The sequence below is a fragment of the Akebia trifoliata genome, chromosome 8 (assembly GCF_017979445.1).
Source record: "Akebia trifoliata isolate Shusen 1 chromosome 8, ASM1797944v1, whole genome shotgun sequence".
NCBI classification, from domain to species: domain Eukaryota; kingdom Viridiplantae; phylum Streptophyta; class Magnoliopsida; order Ranunculales; family Lardizabalaceae; genus Akebia; species Akebia trifoliata.
This window is the reverse complement of record NC_141382.1, coordinates 42,175,568-42,199,255: the sequence shown is the minus strand read 5'-3', so window position 1 is coordinate 42,199,255 and position 23,688 is coordinate 42,175,568. Positions and strand designations below refer to the sequence as shown.

The 23,688-nt window shown below is 34.8% G+C and overlaps 2 protein-coding genes across 3 annotated transcripts; both read right to left on the bottom strand.

The window, feature by feature from the left end:
- Nucleotides 1–21: 21 nt before the first annotated feature.
- On the bottom strand, nucleotides 22–7,533 carry LOC147396916 (UDP-glycosyltransferase 87A1-like). Its single transcript, XM_086452220.1, has 5 exons — nucleotides 7,522–7,533; nucleotides 7,269–7,388; nucleotides 4,394–4,527; nucleotides 2,475–2,970; nucleotides 22–1,198 (listed from the first exon to the last, which is right to left on the bottom strand). The coding sequence occupies exons 4-5, from the start codon at nucleotides 2,965–2,967 to the stop codon at nucleotides 306–308; spliced, it is 1,386 nt and encodes a 461-aa protein (XP_086308346.1). The 5' UTR covers nucleotides 2,968–2,970; nucleotides 4,394–4,527; nucleotides 7,269–7,388; nucleotides 7,522–7,533; the 3' UTR covers nucleotides 22–305.
- Nucleotides 7,534–11,542: 4,009 nt separating this feature from the next.
- LOC147396915 (uncharacterized) lies at nucleotides 11,543–17,002 on the bottom strand. Of its 2 annotated transcripts, none has more exons than XM_086452218.1 (10): nucleotides 16,054–17,002; nucleotides 15,389–15,513; nucleotides 15,239–15,301; nucleotides 15,020–15,109; nucleotides 14,719–14,884; nucleotides 14,328–14,517; nucleotides 13,107–13,945; nucleotides 12,347–12,937; nucleotides 12,201–12,266; nucleotides 11,543–11,895 (listed from the first exon to the last, which is right to left on the bottom strand). In XM_086452218.1, the coding sequence occupies exons 1-10, from the start codon at nucleotides 16,654–16,656 to the stop codon at nucleotides 11,788–11,790; spliced, it is 2,841 nt and encodes a 946-aa protein (XP_086308344.1). In that variant the 5' UTR covers nucleotides 16,657–17,002; the 3' UTR covers nucleotides 11,543–11,787. The 2 variants fall into 2 exon arrangements, with proteins under 2 accessions (XP_086308344.1, XP_086308345.1); XM_086452219.1 differs by having other exon boundaries at nucleotides 15,239–15,314; nucleotides 16,054–16,287.
- Between the last annotated feature and the right edge of the window lie 6,686 nt (nucleotides 17,003–23,688).

Here is a 23,688-nt window from a genome sequence, read left to right as displayed (position 1 = left end):
GCTTATGTCATCTTGGCCTAATTATGTGGAATGTTCAAGGTTTTTTTTCCTGGAAAATAAAAGAAAAATAGAACAAATATTATGTTATTTAAAATATTACAAATACAAAGAGAGATTTGGAGAGATGAAGTTCATCTGTTAGAAGATGATCTTCTCAATTTAACATTCAAAAAAGAGCTACTCTAGACTTATTGGAAAGAAACAAAAAAAAAGAAAAGAAAAAAGGAACATTCTCCGAATGGTCAGTTGGCAAGGATGATGCGTCACAAGCCTACATGTGTAAGTCATGCCCAATGTGCAACACATCAACGACTGACGTGATTACAATGACCTTGGATAACATCTCTAACAAAAGCATGAAGATTTGTTTCAGACGATCCACCTTTTTTAACTGCATTCTGACAAACCTCTTGAAATTCTTTAGCTCTTCTCCTCAACTCTATACTTTCATTTCCATCCAAGTTCATGACCCTTTGCACAACTCGAGCGATCTCATCTCTTCCAACCAAACTGTCCTCTCCGACGACACTCTTCACGTTCAACCCAGCTTTCCAATCTTCTACAATAAACTTACTATTCAAGATTTGATCTAAGAACAAAGGGAAAGTAAGCATCGGCACACCTACAAATACACCTTCGAGGGTTGAATTCCACCCACAATGTGTCAAGAAGCCTCCAACAGAAGAATGGGAAAGAACCCTCAATTGATCACACCATGGCACTACTAACCCCATATCACTATAAGCTTCTTTCATGTGCAAACCCTCCCCACGTGTGATCCACATGTATCGAACCCTACTAGCACGCAAACCCATTGCAATTTCGTATGTCTGTTCACTTGAAACAGGCAAGTAACTTCCGAGTGAGACGTAAAGGACGGAGCTTTTAGGTTGAGAGTCTAGCCAATTATAGTAATCCACGTCGTTGGCATTAATGGTCTTTGAGAGTGACATGTAAGGGATGGATGGGCCTATGGGGTAAATGGGTATTGGTAGCTTGGTCCTTAGAGTGTCTGTTATGTGGGGTTGAAGCTCATAGAAGGAAGTGAAGAGGACGCATTGTGCCTTAACTACACAAGAAAAGGCTTCAAGGACCCAATTTAAAATACTTTCTGCCCCTTCGATGCAAAAGGATGGGAGATCTGCTACACGTATAGAAGGGACTCCAGGGATGTAGTCTATAAGCTCCTCTCTCCTTTCTGCACAAAATATAACATTGAACATTAGAGAGAAAACATATGATTTTTGGCTCCAAAATAAAATTTGTGGAACCAATGATCCTATACTTGTGAACATTATTAGCAGTTCATCGAACTAAACTCGAATTATTCCCGACTTTTATGAATTCTTGGAAAAATGAATAATTCACAGTCCCATTCAAGTCTTTTGTATGATTGATCTAACTTAGCACAAACGTTTTTTCGATGGGTGTAAAAAATTTGTGAGAACTAAAGAAGAGCATACAAACAGGAGGTCAAGGAGACCTACCTACAACATAAAAACTAAAAGAAAAAGAGAATTGAGAGCAAGAAAGCAAGCATATGGAGAAAGTTAAGAGTAAACTCCTCAGTCGAAAGATCTCATCTAAATTAAAAAATTTTAAAGAATAGACCCCAAAAATCTTCGAAGATCTTACACAAGAAAAAATAAATGACACCAAAAATGATGGTAATTGCAATGGAAAGTGACTGCTCCTGTCTGTTACAAACCCTCATGTTTATTTCCTCCCACAGACCCAACAAAATGGCTAATGGGGCGATCCTCTGCACTAATCTCTTATAGATTTGAAAGCCATAGAATGCAAATAAGGAAAAGAGAAGAAATTAATCTAGAAAAAATCTAGAAGATATCAAGGAGACGAAAAAAAAATGACACCAAATAGTGTTGCCAAAACTACAATGAATAAGGAGGTAGACAACAGATTTGCTACTAGCTTTACAGAGGGGGCAGCAAGCCAAAATGATAATTTCATGTGAAATAAGATGGTCAATAATTAGAATCTTTTCCTCAACATCCAAGCAAGAGAAAGAAAAAAAAAAGGGCTACTAAATTAGACAAAATACACCTGCAGTACTACACTATCTATCACTAGAGCGCTCCAGCTCCAGACACATTGAGACTCCTTCCTGTATGAGTAGTGAGAGCTAAAAGAGAGAGATGGTTGGTTGATGACCAACAGAAAGCATGGAAGAAAGAAAGATGCACAAACAAATAAGGGTGACTTGAGATGCATCACCGCAGCACTTTACGGTGCATATTCACGAGAGCAAGTTGGAAACCCCTTGCGTGGTTCTGCTCAGAGAGGACCTTGAGTCATTTTTGATAGGCAGCATGATGCATGGGACAAACCAAGGAAGACTTAATAAACGTGCATCCGAACAAGATCAGACCTTTCCTTGGTTTTGTAGACTAAGCAATCTCTCGAGTTCAGTAGCCACAAAGACAAAAGAAACTCAGAATTGCCCATTCACTCACCTTTGAAATTTTTAACAGGGAGATGCCCATGTTTAGCAAGGATTTCTGCGTGATAATACAGCGAAAAAACCAAGGGTGCCTGTGTCCAAAGCAATGCAACTGGTATATTCCATCGGTTCCCTACAAGGATTGCCCATGGCAAGCAAGTGTCAGCGATTATGCAGGTAACTGGTGGCTCAAGCTGATCAAGTAGCTGATCAAATGGACCTTCCATCTTAGTGGAAACCTCTTCAAGGAAACGGTTGTAGTCAGTCCCACGATTCACCTCTGAAGGGATGACATTGGGAATGGAATGTAGGCGGATATTTGAGCTGTTTGGAGATGAGCCAATCAAACCAAGCCACTCTTCTGTGACTACGAAGGAAATGGCTATGTCTTTCGCTGCGAGAAGCATGCATACGCTCATCATAGGTTGGATATGGCCTCGACCTGGATAAGGCATTGCCACCACATGGGAGCCAGAGATTCCATTGAGGTTGTCAAGATTCATCATGATCTGAAGAAGAAGCAACAGATTGAAAATTCTTGATATGAAAGCAGAAATTTAGTAGTTAATAGTAAATTATATTTATATTATGCACCCAAATGAATTTGAAGATAGAAGCATGGTTTGAAAGGGACCACTTATAGTGGCTGATAATGGTACACAACCATGACACAATAGTGTTTTAACAGTAAAAAATGGTAAATAAAGATAAATAATATGAGAGATATTTTTAATGTTGTTGCTCATCGATCACCAACCAGGGTAGTAATGAACACTTATCCCCAAATTTGTGGCCACAACCCCTACAATAGGAATCGAGTTCAATCCAGGTACTAACAAGATACAAAAAATAATTTTAAGATTTCAATTTTAGTGCCGACACTTTGAAAAATCAATCCGAACTCAGGCCTAACTCTGAGTCGACGCAACTACTTTTGGCGCAACAGCTAAATGGCTGTTATGTTTCCATATATATATATATATATATTCCTTTTTTTATCTTAATAGAAAGAGTAATGATAACCTGACTACTCCACGTGGCATACTCAATCGACTCCCTGACGTGGGGTGTGTCAGAACCATAGATTTCCTTTCATCAGGATACATAACTACACATATTAATGGGTATGTGCGGTTGTGTGTACTCAGTTTGGATTTTTCAATAAAAGAAGAAGCCCCCCACTTGGATCTGGTCCGGATAGGATTGGGATCGTCCAATAAGTATAAGACTGGACTCAAAATTGATCCAATTAGCATTAGATCATATTCATACTCATGTTAGATTTGATTTTTTTCAAATCTCAATGGTAGGATCCTCACATATTACCAAAAAAAAGATAGGGTTTATGTATGATATAATTTTTCTTTTTATAAATATTAAATCTAATTTTATATTATAATTTATCATTTAATATATTATAAAATATTAATTAAGATAATTTTATAGATAACATAATACAAAAATATTTATATAATTTTACAAAGCTAAAAACTAATTAACGGCAATACGGGTATTATATGAAATGGGGGACTGTAATTTTTCTCATTTTGATAAAAATGACATTGATGATAGTTAAGATAAAATGTAAAAGTACTGGTAATTATTTTTTATTTTATAATTTTGAAAATCATAAACATTTATTCGACTTTTTTTTTTTAATGATGGGAGTGTATAAATCTGTAGGTCTGACTAGCCAAGGACGAGGCAACTGCAATAATTTATAGTAATAAAGACATACACTATAATTTATATAATTTTCTCACATTTTTTTTAATGATGTAGGTATCTGAACTTGGCATTAATGGTCTTCGAGAGTGACATGTAAGGGATGGATGGGCCAATGGTGTAAATGGGTATTGGTAGCTTGGCCCTTAGAGTGTCTGTTATATGGGGTTGAAGCTCATAGAAGGAGGTGAAGAGGATGGATTGTGCCTTAACTACACAAGATAAGGCTTCAAGGACCCAATTTAAAATACTTTCTCCCCCGTCAATGCAAATGAATGGGAGATCTGCTACGTGTATAGAAGGGACTCCAGGGATGTAGTCTATAAGATCCTTTCTCCTTTCTGCACAAAAATATAACATTGAACATTAGAGAGAAAACATATGATGTTTCCAAAATAAAATTTGCGGAACCAATGATCCTGTACTAGTGAACATTATTAGCAATTCATCAAACTAAAAGCAAATTATTCCTGACTTAAACGAATTCTTGGAAAAATGAATAATTCGCAGTCACATTCAAGTCTTTTGTATGATTGATCTAACTTAGCACAAACATTTCTTTGACGGGTGTAAAAATTCAGGAGAACTAAAGAAGAGCATACAAACAGGAGGTCGAGGAGACCTACCGACAACATAAAAACTAAAAGAAAAAAAAGAAAATTGAGAGCGAGAAAGCAAGCATATGGAGAAAGTTAAGAGTGTAAGTAAACTCCTCAGTCACAAGGTCCCATCTAAATTCAAAAATTTTAAAGAGACCCCAAAAATCTTCGAAGATCTTATACAAGAAAAAATAAATGAGACAAACAATGATGGTAATTGCAATGGAAAGTGACTGTTCCTGGCTGTTACAAACCGTCATGTTTCTCTCCTCCCATAGACCCAACAAAATTGTAAATGGGGCGATCCTCTGCACTAATCTCTTATAGATTTGAAAGCCATAGAATGCAAATAAGGAAAAGAGAAGAAATTAATTTAGAAAAAATCTAGAAGATATCAAGGAGACTAAAAAAATGACACAAACTAGTGTTGCCAAAACTACAATGAATAAGGAGGTAGTCAACAGATTTGCTACTAGCTTTACAGAGGGGGCAATAATCCAAAATGATAATTTCATGCAAAATAAGATGGTCAATGTTAGAATCTTTTCCGCAACATCCAAGCAAGAGAAAGAAAAAAAAGGGCTAGTATATTAGACAAAAATACACCTATGGTACTACACTATCTATTAGTAGAGCACTCCTGCTCCAAACAGATAGAGAATCCTTCATGTATGAGTAGTGAAGTGATAGTTATATAAATTGATGATATTTACCCCTAATTTGTAGTGATTAATTAATGTTAATTTGGTTAGTATAACCTAATTAGTTGAATTTTTGTTCTTGCATATCTTGGAGGTTCAAAATGGGAGAAAAAGGCTAAAGATGGATTTTTAATAAATAAAACATGTAAAAGGGTAGAGGAGTAATTATGAGACAAGTTAAAAGAATGACTAAATAAATAGAGAAAGAAAAGTTTTTAAAAAGTGGAAATCTCTACACATTCTTTACGTAAAAGTAACAAATCCTCTTCTATTTTGTCTTGTTCTAAAAGATCTCATACATCTCTCCATATCTTTCTTATTTTTATTTCTCCCTCTCTTTCCTCCAAATGTTAAATTCTCTCTCCTCCCATATCTGTCACCTTCTATTTTAATTTGTTTCTCTTATTATTCTATTCCCCTACCATTATTTATTTTTCTAGACTTCTTATTATTTTCTTTTTCTTTTTTTCCAATCTTCCTCTCTAATCTCTCTTCCTCTTTAATTTCTTTTAGTTTATTTTTATAAGTTTTTTATTCAATAATTTTGATGGACTCATTTATGAAGATTGTTGGCTAAAATCCTAACTACGGCTAAGAGTGAAACTTGAAGATTGTAATTTTATTTTGATCAACAATGGTGGATTAATGTTTATATTTTTTTGGATTGATTTAAGGTGAGTTAATTATTTTTGTTTAATTCTATATCTATAAATTCTTTCTGAGTTTTTGCCTACGATCATCACATTGAACGCTAGGAAATTTTTCTTAATTCATTGTGGATGATTATTTCATTGATTGCTTAAGGAATCCCTGTGGTATGTGAATGCGCAACACGTGGCAACCTTATATTTTTCAAAATATTTTAGAAAATAATTTTAGGTTTAATTACTATATCATTCGGTTAGGGAGAATTTTTATTTGAACCTAACTGAGAAAAATGGTTAAATGAATAAAATTGTGATTTTTGAGTGGATCCCCGATGCCTTAGCATTTTTTAATGTTTGTTTTAAATGTTTTAATATTTTCTCCATACGAAAGTATGGAAAAGCATTTTTTTCATGGTTTAAATCACAACTTCTTTCACCTCATCCGTGTTTTATTTCAATATTTTACACAATCCCCGTGGATCGACCTCTGACTCTTGAGATTTTATTACTTCGTTACAACCCTACACTGGGGGTATTTAACCTACACTATTTCAATCGTAGCAAGCAAAATGAGATAGATGGTTGGTTGATGACCAACAGAAAGCATGGAAGAAAGAAAGATGCACAAACAAATAAGGGTGACTTGAGATGCATCACCATAGCACTTTACGGTGCATACTCACGAGAGCAAGTTGGAAACCCCATGCGTGGTTTTCCTCAGAGAAGACCTTGAGTCATTTTTGATAGGCAGCATGATGCATGGGACAAACCAAGGAAGACTTAATAAACGTGCATCCGAACAAGATCAGACCTTTCCTTCCTTGGTTTTGGAGTTCATTGAGCAGCAACTATGTCCCTTCTATGAACTCCAGATGAATTGGGTTACAACGGACTTGCCATCTCCTTTACACACCATGTGTTACACTCTTTCAGTCCCATGAAGGAGAAAAAAATAGAGCTCGAGTCCGATGAATAGAAATCAGCATTCAGGCCAAATTTCAATGCATAAGTTCCCCAAAGGCGAATAAATGTTGGGCACAAAAGTGTTACAATGCAGCAAAGATTGAAGACCAAACACTCTCTTGAGTTCAGTAGCCACAAAGGCAAAGGAACTAAGAATTGCTCATTTACTCACCTTTGACATTTTTAACAGGGAGATGCCCATGTTTAGCAAGGATTTCTGAGTGATAATACAGCGAAAAAAACAAGGGCACCCGTGTCCAAAGCGAAGCAACTGGTATATTCCGTCGGTTCCCTACAAGGATTGCCCATGGCAAGCAAGTATCAGCAATTATGCAGGTAACTGGTGGCTCTAGCTGATCAAATGGACCTTCCATCTTAGTGGAAACCTCTTAAAGGAAACGGTTGTAGTCATTCCCGTGATTCACCTCTGAAGGGATGACATTAGGAATGGAATGTAGGCGGATAGGATATTCGAGCTGTTTGGAGCTGAGCTAGCCGATCGAACCAAGCCACTCTTCTGTGACTACGAAGGTAATGGCTATGTCTTTTGCTGATAGAAACATGCATACGCTCATCATAGGGTGGATATGGCCTCAACCCGGATAAGGCATTGCCACCACATGGGAGCCGGAGATTCCCTCGAAGTTGTCAAGATTCATCATGATCTGAAGAAGCAACAGATTGCAAATTCTTGATACAAAAGCAGAAATTTAGTAGTTAATAGTAAATTATATTTATATTATGCATCCAAATGAATTTGAAGTTAGAAGCATGGTTTGAAAGGGACCATTTATAGTGGCCGATAATGGCACACAACCATGACCTCTATTTTACCAGACACAATAGTGTTTTCACAGTAACAATGGTAAATAAAGATAAATAAAGTGACAGAATTTTGAATGTTGTTACTCAGCGATCACCAGGGTAGTAATGAACACTTATCCCCAAATTTGGGGCAACAACCCCTACAATAGGAATTGAGTTCAATCCAGGTACTAACAAGATACAAAATCTCATTTTGATGAAATGTTTTGGCTAGGAGGAAAACAAAAATAGTCTCAATCAAAATATTTCGAAACAAAGCGAAACATTCCCAAAATATTCAGTGTTAAACCGGACTGTTCCTCCAAAACATTTCAAAAGTTTAATCATTTTCCTTTATCTAGGTTTGGGACAAGTAAAGAAATCTAGAAAGAAACATCACACACAAGGACAGAGCCAGGGGGCAAGAGGAGGCATGCCACTTTGACCTTGTTCTTCTTTTCTAGATTAACAAAAATAACCTAAATACCCTAATTTTCGACCAGTAATGAGAAACACTTAATTTTTCTTCCTAACACTAGTCATCTTCAAGTTCTTCAACCTCTATGGTAAATTAATGTTAATCTATTTAACCTCATCTTCAATCTATTGCTTTGAACCTCGTCTTAATCCCTTGTAGAAAACCCTTGAAATTTTTATCAAAAAATCTCATCATCGTCTACTTCAAAAATCCTCATCTTTTTATTTTTGATGAGTGTAATATATTGAATGAAAGAAAACAAAGTACAAAGAGGCCGAGGAAGCCTCTAAAAGAGCTACAAATCATAAAGAAATTAAAGCATCAAAGACTACATAAAGAGTTCCATCTAAAAACGAAGTCATCAAAAGTAATCCCCTTGAACTCAATGTTCTGCTTCGCCCAAAGATGTAATAAGCCCAAGATCTCCAAGAATATCCCGTAATAGCTTCTCATCTTATTGTTAAACACCTTATTATTTCTCTCATTCCACACCCCCCAAGCAATAGCCAAGGGAAGAATAGCCCACAGGAATCTTTTTCTGGAAGAGAAAACATTATTGGTCCACCCTTCTAACACCAAGGAGAACTTACAAGGAAGGACCCAATGAATACGGAAAAGACCAAGGAATATTGACCAAATTTGATGAGAGAATGTGCAATGAATAAAAAATCCTCATCTTGAACAACTCTACCCTTTTTTCTTAATCCCTTAAGTTTTTCTACTGTTAAACCAAACAAGATGGAAAGAAACTAGATTTCTTCTCTCTTCCTTTTCTTTTCTTTTAATGAATTTCTTTTATCTTCATCTCTCTCAATCCAAAAAAAGCGTAAGTTTTTATTTTTATTTTTAAATAACGTTATTATAGCACATCCTTTTTGGGATAGGACTAGTCCCTATGGTTGCATGCCAAGACCCCACAGAAGATTCCCAATGTGCAATAGGGTAAATTAGGAAGCCACTCTTGTCGCTAGTTTTATAACTTAGCCAACCCCCTAGGGGAAGAATAACTTAAGGTTGAAGAGCACGGCTTAAAAAATTTACCCAATAGACTTAAGATGACAGCTTTTTGGGAAGAGAAATCAAAGGGTTTTTCAGTGTGAGGCTGAATACTAATGTATTGAGGTCATTTTGCACCAGTCTATTAGAGAAGGCAAAAATCAAGGGGGCATATAAGCATTTTGGTGAATATTTGAGATATTAAACCGATGATATTACCTACTTGACTTAGGTCTTTTCTCATAGACTAATGAGAAATGACATAAATGTCCTTTTCTTCAACCTCTAACCAAAAACCATTGAATTTTCTCCCCTAAACCAGTCATCTTCATTCTCTTCAACTTTACCAGTTAACTAGAGTTTGTCCCCCGCCCCCTACAAGAAAATCCTGGCTCCGCTACTGATCACACATGATATGCCCAAACTACCTTTTTGGTAAGTTCTACTCTGGTCTCTATAATCCCAAAAGTTAGTAATCCTATTTTAATCTGTTCTAGGTCAAATCTCATCGTGGGTATCTCAAATTTCGGTTCTAGGCCAAACCTCATAGTGGGTATCTCAAATTTACACCAAAATCTGTATGCATGCTTCAAAATTACCCCTTTTTTCTAATCTAATCAGCTAATCTTGACATTTCTAACCTTAAGATATTTCTAATGTTATTATGTGGAGGGGAAAATTTTCACTAAAAATAAGCTTTTTTGGTTCCCACATTTCTAATCTTAATCAAGTTTAGATGTTTAAAAAAAAAAAAAAAAGAAGGTACAGAGATAAAAAAAAACAACCCATCCTAACAATTTTAATCATACCCAAACACTAAAAAAATCAGATAATTCAGACATTTTATAATATTCTCAAAGTTTGAGGATGTCTAGTTAGTTACCAAGCTCCGGTGATCCCATCTAAACAAAGCAGTGTTCGATGACAGTCTCATTCCCCCCCTCTACCAAACTCTTTCAACGAAGCTATTCTCACGAAACGTCTTTCTCTGGCATTGCATGAAGAGAGAGAGAGAGAGAGTCAACTACTGTGACATCCTTCTTTAGTCCAAGTGTGCTGATTTTCCAACTCCATCTGACAGAATTACTCAAAAACTCACTGACGAGTGACGCCATGTGTAAGAACCATAGATTTTTCCCCTCGGGATGCACAACTACACAGAGTAAAAATGCTTTCTTTTCTTGTTTTCTTCTCTCGATACCGTAATCCTCTAGTTTTCATTTTCAAAGATTATAATATAGCAGAGAATCTTTTTAAAGATTGAAAGTGGTGGGGTAAGAGGTTGAATGATATCCCTCCAACTTTATTATTACCTTTAGAAAGGATGTCCATGTTGTAGTCACCACCCAACTCGAGTTTTTTTATATGATTAGAATCTATTGTTCTTGTTATTATATTTTTATCTTCTATAAGGGAAAAGGAGATTTTATGATAAAATTGAAAATAAAAATAAGGTTTTGAAACAATTTTCTCAACTTTAACAGGGATTACGTGCTTATTACTTGGGGTTGGGATCTGCCCAATAAAGTACTCTAGGGTGAATTACTATTTTATGAGCTGAAAATGAGTTACTTATGATTTTGACTCATTGTTCATTTTAATTATCAAAACGTGAATAATCCCATTTTCATTAAAAAAAAAATTCAAAATGAAGTGACTATTTTGCAGGTTTACAAACCTGCAAAATAGTCACTTCAAAAACCTCCAACTTTTGTATCATTCATGTTTTGGTAATTAAAATGAACAGTGAGCCGGAATCGTAAATTCATCAAAAATTGATCACTTTTTCGTAGATATCTTAATACTCTAAGAGATAAGGCTTTGATGATGATGATGATGATTACGATTACTGTTAGTCATGGAAATTTGATTATGTCGATATATACTATACCATTGGGTTTCATTTCTTAAGAGATACAACTTGAATGTGTATTGGCTTTTGAATCAACAACGAGATTTCTACAAAATTCATTAGAAAACCCTAATCCCCTGTTACACCCATCTTTAAACTCTCTCTTACGGCTCTCCTTTCTCATGCATAAGAATGAACCCTTTATATACTTAGGGTTACAAAGAGGATAAACGGGTCGGATCATTACCCAAATCAAATGAGTCAAAAATTTTGGTCGAGTCAGGTCGTTAACGGGTCGCCAAGAATCTGAGTTGAATTCATGACAACTATCCAACAACAATATATGAGTACTATAGTTTATATCTTTGTAACTTTACATTGGATCTTATTCATAAACTGTACAAAGGGGTTGAGCCCAGAGCTCGATTGCTTAAAATTCCGTACCTCGACATATCTACAAAAAAAACTAAGTTTGTACAATGATGTATCATCCTAAGATATCGTACAATGTCGCTCTCTATATTCTTGTGTCAATTTTGAACATTCACTGATTTTGTGGTTTCATGCTGCCAAAGCAGTCCTATAATTTGCAATGCATAGACTTGTTGGAGTGGTGATGGTTCTTGACCATGCCCAATGTGTATCATCTACCCTTCGCAATTCTGCCAACTGCCATGAAGAATGGGAGTGAGTATTCTTTTAGTTTTTTTTTTTTTTTTTACTGTTTAGTTCAATATATATGTTCCAGTTTGCAAGATATATCCATAAAATTTATCCAAAATTTCATATATATTTCACCTCCACAGAAATGAAACTGTAACAAATCAAAAGTATGAAGGAACATAGGAAATTTATATCTATCGATAAGATATTATGTTCCATCATTAAAAGGATTCATCCATTTAAATCATTTTATACTTGTTTTTGGGATTTAAAAAACAGAGCCATTAATTAATAATGTTTCAAATACTTACCCTGCAATCTCTTAATTCAAACATCACTGTATCCTCGGAAAATGGAATTGGTCGAATTGATGCTACCTGCATAAGACCAGCACCCAACAACTCAGTATTCGTCTCACAAGACCTACCGCTAGTAAAGAATGCAGATTACTACTAACCTTTGCATCACAATTTCTATTGATCTCATCTAAGTTTTGTTCATTCTTCTCAAAACAATGCATGACGTCTTCCCCGACACAAATTTTGTTGTCTATGTATTCTGCCCCCATATTTTCCACAGAAGGGAACCCATAGCTTTGCCATTTCCATGTCCTTTGATCATAATATCTAAGATAAACTATACCATCCGAGCCGATCACAAACAATTGATTACCGTCAAGGCATGGACCCGGTGCACCAACTAACGTAACACCTTTATTCGGGGTTCCATGTTCCACCCAATTCCATCCATCCAATGTATCCCATTGATATTCAACTAGGCCACCGTCTTCCGCAACCATGAACATAGAACCCGTTAGTGATGACAATGACAACCTCATTGCAGTTCCGGGCAGTCTCGATAGAATCAAATGTGGGGATTGGTAGTGCTCATGCCATAATTCGGTCACTTTGTTGTACTGATATAGTCTTCCATTCCTTCCAATAACAAACACTATATTTTCTCTGAATGTTTCTTGATCAACTATCGACGCAATTTTAGTGTTCGGTGGGTTTAGGCAGTCTTTCCACTTGAACTTTCGGAACGAGACCTATAAGATAAGTGGGTGTAAGTACCAAGATTAAGGAAAGATTGCCTCACTAGAAATTCTTGTTCGAAACATGTACAAATGGAATGTGAATTCCTTCAATATAGCGGATACCCTACTATTTAAGTCATGTTAGGCTTTCTTTTTATGGCTTGAGAAAGCGGTAACTTACTGTAAACTGAAGTAATCTTCCATGCTTGCTCACAAAGAAGAGTGCATCGTCCATTGTAACCCTCCGAGCTTTACCCGGAATTCCATCCCAAGGAGGGCCTCCAATAATTTGTCTCCCCTTTCTCATAGCTGTGCAGTTTATCCATGCTAGCTCATCGCCACTTCTTTCTCTAATAAGCAAATTTCCAAGTGTGTCAACCAGAAATAAACTTCCGTTGTAGTTTCCCACCACTCCTTTCATTGTTGTCGAGTGCTCATGTCTCAACCACAACCATACATTCTCGGCATAAAGATATTCGAAAGTGAACCCACCGTCCGTTATGAGGAAAAGTGATTTGCCTGTTTGCATCACGCGCATATGGAAATTATTATTGATCACATGTGCTAGTAAATTACTTTGGTCCCAAGATTTATCTGGGCTACTAGCCAATGTACTTGGAACTAAGTAACTTTGATGTTCTTGCCCTCCCTTTCGTCTTCTTGTTGTTGGTCTCGTAGTGCCCAAGTCATTTGGTTCATCTCTCATGCCTGTGATGCAATTCAAGGGTCCACGTTCTTCGTTGCAATACCCTGTGTTCCACCCTTCGGTTTCTGGGGCATCTAATACTGACCATTCGTACTTAATTGATGTTTTTCTCCGCGCATTAATTGAATGAGTTGGGCCTGAACCTTCACCACCAATGCCTGGGAAATGGAGCTCCGCAAGTCTACCGTCATCGAGTGGGAACATTATTCGGCCAATTTGAAACTGTAGGCCAGGAATACCTTTTGCAGCAAATGCATGCAATGGGTGCATGTGATCCACCCATGTTTCTTGCATTTGGTTACCATGAGATGCACCTGTCTTAAATAAAAAATTGCATTCAGGACTAATTCTGTTTCACATTTAGTCGTGTACACCTAAATATCTTACAAAGAAAAGCCAATGTACCCATTCATTTCTTTGATTATTCTTCATTAACAAGCTCGAAAACTTGTTAAAATGACACAATTCGTTTAATACCCAATGAAGTTCTATTGTGGTACTTGATAGCAAAGTCCGTGTAAACTAAAAAATGTACCATTTCTTCTAGATTTAGTGAAAAACATTGGAAATAGGTAGAGGAGGAAAATGAGGGAGAGAACAGTAAGGATGCAATTAGAGTTATTAACTCATATCGAAAAGAGAATCTTTAAATTGCTAAAATCAGTTAGATTCATTTGGTTTAAAATGTAGCCTCACCTGAATGTTTAGGAACTCGATATTCAAATACGGATCCAGTAGCCGTAGTAAAGAACAACGATGAGATCTTATCATTCAATTCATCTTGTACAACTGGTGTAATAGAAGTCAGGTGATGGTCTTTTGGACCTCCATGGATGATCCATTTCCACTTCCTTTGATTCAGCCGCCTCTCAACCAAATAACCATCCTGAAAACTACAAAGTCTTTTAAGACAATTGTGAGCGTAAAAACCTATATCAAATCATGAGTATCTTTGTTTGTTTAACTAAATTGGTGATGCCCAATTCTGACCCAACTTACTATTTTCCATTATAATTAAGAGAACATTTTAATACAAGTAAGAACTTTACTAAATACTGTACTTTCTCTATGTAAATCAGTATGGTACCTTAGCTAGAACAAACAAGGATGAAGACATTGGTCCGGCTAAGCCATGCAAAGTACACCCTTTTGACGGCATCAACAAAATATCTTGCATTGATCCATCACTCCATATATGTTTCTTCCACGATGGTTTTGAGCTTCGGTCGAATTCATAAAGATCTCCAGTAGAACTGCACTCCACGATCTCACTTTTAGCAAGATTTCGATGACTTACTAAGATCGATATGATAAAATTCTGGTTTGAACATAAATAATGCAATAAATTTTCTTACTATTTTCTAGTACAAAAGTTGCTAATAGCTTACCTCATTGTAAATACCACATCTGGTCTAATACTTGCGGCATCGGCAATGGCCGCAACGTTTCCACCAGCGGGTCGACCATGATTTATCCATCTGTTCGACGAAATTCAGCTTAGCGTCAATTATAATAAAGAAATTCTCCAAAGATTGGAATCCAATTCACACTTATAAAAGAATCTATAAGAACTTGGTTTTATAAACATAGTATCATATTCGTCTTACCTTGGAGGTTCAACTTCACTGAGTTCCAGTAACGATCCATTTATTGTGGAGAAATACACTCTCCTGTTGAGCATTACTTAAGCAACATCAAAGAGTTTCTATCAGAGGGTTCAAGCTATAATATCAACCAAACGGGATCGATTTACTCACTCTCGATTATATGAGACAACACCAGTCTTGATTTGGATTGCTTCCATGTCCTTATTATTTGTGCTAGGCTCAAAGGTAGGTGTGAACTCAATCCAAACAGGTTGTGAGCTTTCACTAAGTTGCAACTGAAAATTTGGAACAAAATAGTCACAATTAATTAGATTTCACAGCTTGAATGTCACGATTAAAGAAGAACTACTATATGCCACCCTATGAATTCTAGCTAATTAATTCTGTTTTTCTTTTGTTTTGTTTTGTTTTTTTTTTTTTTTCAAACAATAAAGTCATTTTCAATACAACTTATGTGTTTGATCGCTCCCTCGATGAGAGAATTTTTTTTCTTTTCAAAAGATCGAACTTTATGTTTATCAGTTTATCTCTGAAATCAAGTACCCATATGAACATATATGAAATGAATCTGTTCTTCAAGAAATTATTCATCTCCAATTGAAAACATTACAACTTGACAGAACAGATACGGGGGAAAGGGTCTAAATTTATGCAAATTAAATTTATTTTCATGAAGACTTACTCTAACTTGAATTACACCAAACAATATTCTTTGTATCTGTAATGGGTTCTCTCTCTCTCTCTCTTGTTCTTCATTAATCTTTTTCGATAAATATTTTATTCTAACCGAAAGAGAAGTAGATGTAGAGTACTACCTGATAGAGATTCCCAGCTTCAGATAAAGCAAGAATCGTGTGATTAACGATAAAAACAGCAATCGCAGGACCCGCCGATGGTGGTAAGTCATGAGGTGCAATTACCCAATGCACCCCATTCCAGAACCTCTCATAAATCGATCCGCTTTCCCCCGTCACCCAAATAGATGTCTCGGACATTCGTGTTAAAGAAATTCTCTTTCTCCAACGCAGAAATTTTTGAAAATTCTCCTCTGTTACTGCTCTATTGCCATACTCGCTTTTCGAATTCTCCCCAAGTCCAAGAACAATGGATTCTTCTTCTGAGGAATCTTCTTTATTTTTCGTTGTCTTATCGATTGAACCCACTTTAGTACAATTCCCATTGACACAAGAAATTAGATCAAATGGTAAATTCACTTCAACCCAACTGTTTGATTGTTCTTCAAATTTCCAAAATCTATCTGTTTTCTTTTCAAATATCGGTTTAGTCTGTTGGATCATGTGATGTGGGCACCATGAAGAAGAATCAACAACAACAAAAAGACTAACTATTAAAAATACCCATTTATAGAATCTCAAATTGAACACAACCATGGTATCTGTTACTAATCCTTTATCCATCTATCTATCTATCTATCTAAGAATTTATGAAATTTGATGGGATTATAAACAAGTTTGGTTGGATTGTAATCAAGGTGGACCAAAGCAGAAAAGGTATCAATGAAAGTAAAAACATAATAGTACTCAAAGAAGGAGAAACTTGCCATTTTTGGAAAGCAAGAGCTCTGTTAATGGTCCTGACATGTGGCCTTGTGGGGGGTCCAAAGGAGTTGGAACAGATGAAGTAGTTACTGCAAGAGCTTTTACTTAACAAAATTACCTTTCTGGTTGAAGTTTCCAACTTGTTCAACTCTTTGTGATGATAAGTGTAGATCATTTATTGGGTTCTTGTAGATTTTCATTTGGCACACTTTATGTGTGTGGTTGGTTGTTAGTAGCCTTTTTTTCTAGCTTACCTAACATTAATGACCTTTTAGACTTTGTGTTAGTTTCTTAGATTTTTATGATGGAAAGAAAGAAAAAAATGTTGTTCTTTATCTCTTTTTTCAAAGTAAACCTTGATTTATGTCATTGGATTGTGACTTTTGCAACACCATATTAACTTAACCATACAATTCCATGGTCCAACCAATATGATTCTCACTATCACTTTCCTCATCATCAAAGTTGTGTTAAAAAATAATTTGGGATTGGTTGAATGAATCATGTCCTTTTATTTAATTCAGTCTACTCGTCGTGTCTGTGATTTTCAATGTCAAAATCTGATATGATGGGACGATCATGGAGGAATGATGATGATTGGTCTATAAGAAAGATTAATAGATGAGAGATTTATTGGGTAAACCTGATTGTTGCATTTTTATTACAAAAACTCTCTTAGAGTTGTTTACTCTATGAAGTTTGTTACCCACCAAACTTCACTTTATCAAGTTTGTTACTGAGCAAACTTTGGAGTGGTAATCCACGTCATAAAATTCAAATTTATGAGGTTAATTTGTGGCATTTAAAAATATAATCGGATGGCACAATGGTATAAAGAATAAAATTCTAAGAACTTTAAAAAAAAATAGTTTATTTTCACCGTGAATTTTAATTTCAAATTTAGGAGTTTGGTAGTCATCCATTTTCAACGCATATGCTCAAAAAGATTTCTTTTTAAAAAAAATTTCTTTTGAATGTGAGTTTTTTCATAAAATCTTGAAGGTTGTGTCATTGGATTTGCTAATTTGATAATCCATGTGGGCCCAATAACCCTTAATAAGATTTAAAATCTTACTAAGTTAATCATGGTAGGCAGATTCATAAAGTAAGGTTTGTTTAAGGAACAAACTTCATAAAGTAAGGGTTTTATTTACTAAAATTGCAACATATAGGTTTGCCCGATTAATCGCCCTTAATAGATTAGATAGTTAGTAATGGTTCGATTGTGTCGACTCATTCATTGAATCTCTTATGGACTACTTCGTGGATATATCCGATTCCCCTTCTTATTAAAACAAGACATTTATCGTGTTCGATACAAACAAATTAGTGACAATAAGGGTGATATATTGCAAGTTGAAGCCTCAAAAAGGACAAGAGAAGAAGCGAAAATAACATAGAAATATTAAAATATTTATTGTTGAAAAGAAAAATAGTACTCAATACTCCTTTTCCTAATCTTTAAAATAAGAGCTGTGATTTTCAATGACTAGGGTATTTTCACTCGGTTTGACATGGCAAGAGTACAGAACCATTGATTGGTTTTTTTGAGATACACAAAAAAATGATCAACGGTTCTATGCCCTTGTCACATTAGACCGATTGAAAAATACTTAAAAGTCAAAAAATCATTAGCCTTAAAATAAGATAGAGATGATGTCATTGATGTTAATACTTAATAACATACGACAATATCAACCCACAAAGTCGTTGGATGGGAAATCTAATTATTATTATTTAAATTTATGTTGTATTTTTATTGTATAATGTGAGATCATTGCCAAAAAATAAATTAGTATTTTATGGCTCTGGATTCTCTTTGGATTTCTTGTTTCAATATTAAGGGAAATTATAGTATCCACCCATGTCGGATGCATCCAATTCGTCTGCCTAAGGTTAATTAATGCCATTAGATGGATGTTGGGATGAATCTAGAGGACCATCAGTGGTTTGAAACTTGGGCTGACATCGATCCTTATTGGTCCACCATACTAACACTTCTAGCTAGGTTTGTGACCTTAGGGGTCTTACTGATTCAGCTGTGTTTCTAGGGGTTAGTGATTGAATTCCCTACAGAGATTTTATTGCCACACCTAATTTACATAGAGCAACCCAAATCATTTGATATATCAAAGGAGAAGAATTAAGGGATTTTTTACAAAATATGTGCAACTTATGTCAAAAATTCCGATTTGATTCCAGTATATTGTTCATTAATTTTAATTCCTAAAACATATTTTTACAATGAATTCATCACTTTTATGATCAACGAATTCACTGACAAATTACTAACAAGATCATTGATAAAACAAAATCATGGGTATTTCATCAGAGAATTTATTGATAATATAAGTGATGAGTTCAGATTATAAAAGTGACAAATTCACTCGAAAAACATGTTTTGAGAATTAAAATGAACAATGCACCAAACTCGAAATTTGTTCATATTCACCTCATGAAATGGAAATTCATTCACCTAAGAATTAACACACATATCTTGGGATGCTCAAAGTTAAAGCTGATGTGGCAATAGAAACAATTTTTTTTATACTACCATATTATCCAACATCCCAATAATATCTTGGACAAGATCCATCAAGTAGTTGCCCCCAACTTCCCCCATAAAATCATTGAAGGTGTGAAGGACTAGTTGGGTTGATGAGGGCATTGAAATGGATAGAAGGGGAAAAAGAAAAGAAAATAAATAGTAAATTAGTAATTAAAATAAGAAACTTAATAATCCAAATGTATTATTTAAAGTGTTATTAATATTATATGGTGGATATCAGGTCCACTCAATTATAATAAAGAACTTCTCCTGTTACGCTAGTAAACCCCCAACCTCCCTCCATGGAATCTCAATCATGTTGGACCCATTTGATGTTAAAATGGTGGAATCTTAGGGTCGGCCACGTTGAACGCCTGCAAGATTCTTCTTTTATTTGTGGCTCAGAAAGATTCTACAATTATACGTAGGGTCCTCCGGAGTAGTACTGTCGTCCTTTAGCATAAATCTAGAAACTATTGGGGTAGTCTTCAAAGACCATCCAACGGATGGTATCAATTATTGGGTTAAGTTCTACAGCCAACGTTTGGAGCTAACATCCGTCCAACATGGATCAAAAGTTTTGGATTGGGCTGTCTTCACAAAAAAAAAAAAAAAAAAATCAGCTTAATCTGAAATTTCTAAGTCCATAAAAAATAATTTATAAATTAATGATAAAAAATAGGTGATTCACAATTCTAAATCATTTTTAATAGGGTTAAAAGTTTTAAATTTGACTGATTTTTTTTTTAAAGATGATCTCCTCACCATAGATCAATTCAATTAAAAAATTTTAAATTATATAAGACAAATTTTGACTCCTAATGTTGATTGTCGAACGCTATCCTTAAATATTTGCATGAATAGGAGAGTTATTATCACACCAACTATGTTTATAATACTAAAGATTAATTGATAAAAATAAGTATATCTTTTCTTTTCTATTATAATGAGAAAAGACGGAGTATAGAAGTGGTTGGACATCAAATTTTAGATCCCACAAATATCCAATTTTGACATTAAAACGAATATAATCAAAGTCATTTTGGCCAAAATCCCAAGAAAATTACTGTCTCAACTTTGTTAGTTTTCAAAATTATCAAAATATCCCTTTTAATTATTTAATGTTCAAAAATCCTTTAATTAATATTTTAAATTATAGATAAGCCCTTTTAATACATGTACGTAGTTGGACTAAATAAAGATATAGAGAAATCAAAATGTTATAAATAAAACAAAACGTTTAGAGTTCATATATGTAGTAGAGCTTTTTCAAAGAAGAAATGGAAATGTGTCGATGGTTTTCATTTAAAAGGTAGAGTGGTTATCTATACCTCTAGACATAATAGATATGGAACATGTTCGGTGGACATTTAAAACTAACAACTATTTTTACACAACTATTAGGATGTTGTCCATTTTTTCAATGGTTTCTACAACACCGTTGGATCTTGTAAAATTGATGGCATCCAAGAGATTTAAAGATAGTTGTTAATTGTGGATGTCCCCCGAACGAGACCTAATAGATATAGGTTCACCATATTGAACCTAAATCAAAACTTATTAGAATCCTATCTTCGGTATCCATGAGGGAGCCACTACTTGAAAACAACAAAATTCTACAGGAAAATTTGATTGGGCAAAGCCCATGAATTTTAGAAACCAAAATTCGACGGCCTAGGGTTGTTCTAACTTGTGATGTTCCCTTATTTGACGGCTTAGAGCCGTCAAATTTCTCCCATCCTCCATTAATTTGATGGTTTCGACCTGTTAAAAGAAAAAAATTCAATAATAAAAAATTTGATGCCATGATCTATCAAATAAGAGCTTTTTTTTTACATTATGAGTGGACCAATCTTGTTCATGATGAAATATTGAAATGCTTAAAAAACATCCAAAGTTTGAGAATTAGATTAACTTTTAGGATTTATGCCCACCCATAGTCACAAAATTAACCCTTCTATCAGGGGAGTTACTACTTCTCAAATACCTCCTTATAAAATTATTTTTAGGAGCTGATTCTTCTTCAAACCTTGCTTCCAAAACATTCTAAAAAATGAATCCCACTCATTCCACTTTGTTAACTATATATTATTTTAACCTTGAGGGATTGGCTCAATGAAAATTTCGGATCAATAAGCAGTTAATGCCCGTAAGTCGTGAATTCGATACCCATTATGCTCATTAATTCCTCAGGGGCCATCTGCAAGGACATGCCCTCACTTATCTAGTGCGTGTGATGTGCCGGCATTGCACATGCCCTGAGATTAGTCTTTGGACAAAATCATGGTCTATGAACTGGACAAAGTCCATAAACAGGCCCGATCCGTTGTTTACAGGGATATCCGGTTATTAAAAAAAATTAAAAATAACATATTATTTTTGTAAAGAGACCTAAACTTTTTATGTACTCATAAATAAACCGTGACTGTAAATGAATATTGGAGGTTATTGCATTCATGAGAAAACAATGAAATTATTATATACTTTAGAAAATTTTGATTATCAATGAAATTTTAAATATTTATTACTAATAATTATAATATCAATTACTACTAATAACTTTATAATATCTATCAAGAATTGTTTCATGTGGTTGTGCCATCCAGAAGAGTAGAGCTATGGATCTCTTTTCCCAGGTACAATTTAGATAAGGAAATTGCTCAACGGACTTCATGATACACTGCGACATCAGCACATATATCAAGAGTAAGACTAACCTTACTAACTTAGTAAGATTTCAAATCTTACTAAGGGCCCTTGAGCACTTAAGCTCACGTTATGGCATCCAAAACATGATCTGATGACATGCCACAGGGGATGCAGATGACAAAATTCTATGAATTTCTTTTTTAAAATAAAATTAAAAAAAAAAAATTAAGATTATTTGTCAACATTAAATTTTAATTTTAAATTTGGGGATTCCGTAGGAGTTCAATAGCCCACCATTTTCAAAACCTAGGAAAATTGTTTTTTTGAATTTTATTTGATCTGAGTTTTCCATGAAATCCAGAAGACTATGTTGTTAGATTGCTAGGGAAAAACACTTTCCTAATTAATTTAGTAAGATTTTAACTCTTTACTAAGTGTCCTTAATTCAAATGAATTACCACGTTGGCAATCCAACACCAGTCCTCTAGATTTCATGGAAAAACATAGATCACTATAAAAATAAAAATAAAAATAAACCAATTTTTTTAGTTTGATCCAAGGTTTGAAAATGGATGGCTACCGAACTTCCACGGAATTCTCATATTTAAAATTAAATTCAGTGAAAAATAACAATTTTTTGAAATCTTATTTTCAAAGTTCATAGAATTTTGCCCTCTACAACCCTGTGGCTTGGGATCATATTTTTGGATGACACAAGGTGAACTCAACGCCCATAGTAAAAGTTGAAATCTTACTAAGTTAGTAAGGCTAGTTGGTCTCATTGACAATTTGGTAATCCATTTGAACTCAACGACCCTTAGTATGATTTGAAATTTACTAAGAAAAATGTTTCTCAGGTATTATTCACTTAAATTATAAATGAGATGATTTTATTGTTAAATCAAGTTGATATTTGTTAAAAGGATTTGAAAGTGTGAATTGTGGAGAGATAAAATTTGACTATCATCTAGACCGTTCATTCGCATCAATCAGCACAAATCTCGAGATCGACGCATGGAGTTATTTGGGTTGAGAGTTGAAGAAACAAAAGGGTAAAAAGGTTGGGGGCAAAGGAAGGTAAACATAGAGCTCAGGGTAAAGGAAGGACGAGAATAAGAAGACATAAGGTTGGGAGAATTTCAAGGTTAGCACCAGAAAACGTAAGGTCAGGGTTGACAAGAAAAAATGTAAGGTCAAAAAACTTTTATCTTGAATGACATGCCTTGACAGATCACGCCAAATCCCTTATTTTGCAGGATTTGAGCATGATTTTGGAAAGATTTAATTGTTAGAATGTTATTAAATCAAAAAGAGTTCTAATTAAACAAGATTTTTTAATTTGGATAAGAGGTAACTGTTCAATTGTAATCTAATTAAGATTAGGGTTTCTTTTTAGGGATTAAGATTTTTCAATTTAAAAGAGGGTTAAGACTATTGTAAAGGGGGAAGAAAAGGAGGGGAGAAGAAAGAAGCACGGATAGAAGAGGAAGAGAGGGAGACCAAGGAGAAAAGATCATGTAACAAATTCAAATTTATATTGAAATGGCTCCCCGAACCCGTAGATGTAGGTAGGCACAATGTGCCGAACCACGAAAAAATGTCGTATGTTCTCTCTTTTCTATGTTTTTCCACTATTCGTATGATTTATTTGGATGTGATCTCTATGGAATTACAGATTTCGAGATTTATCACAA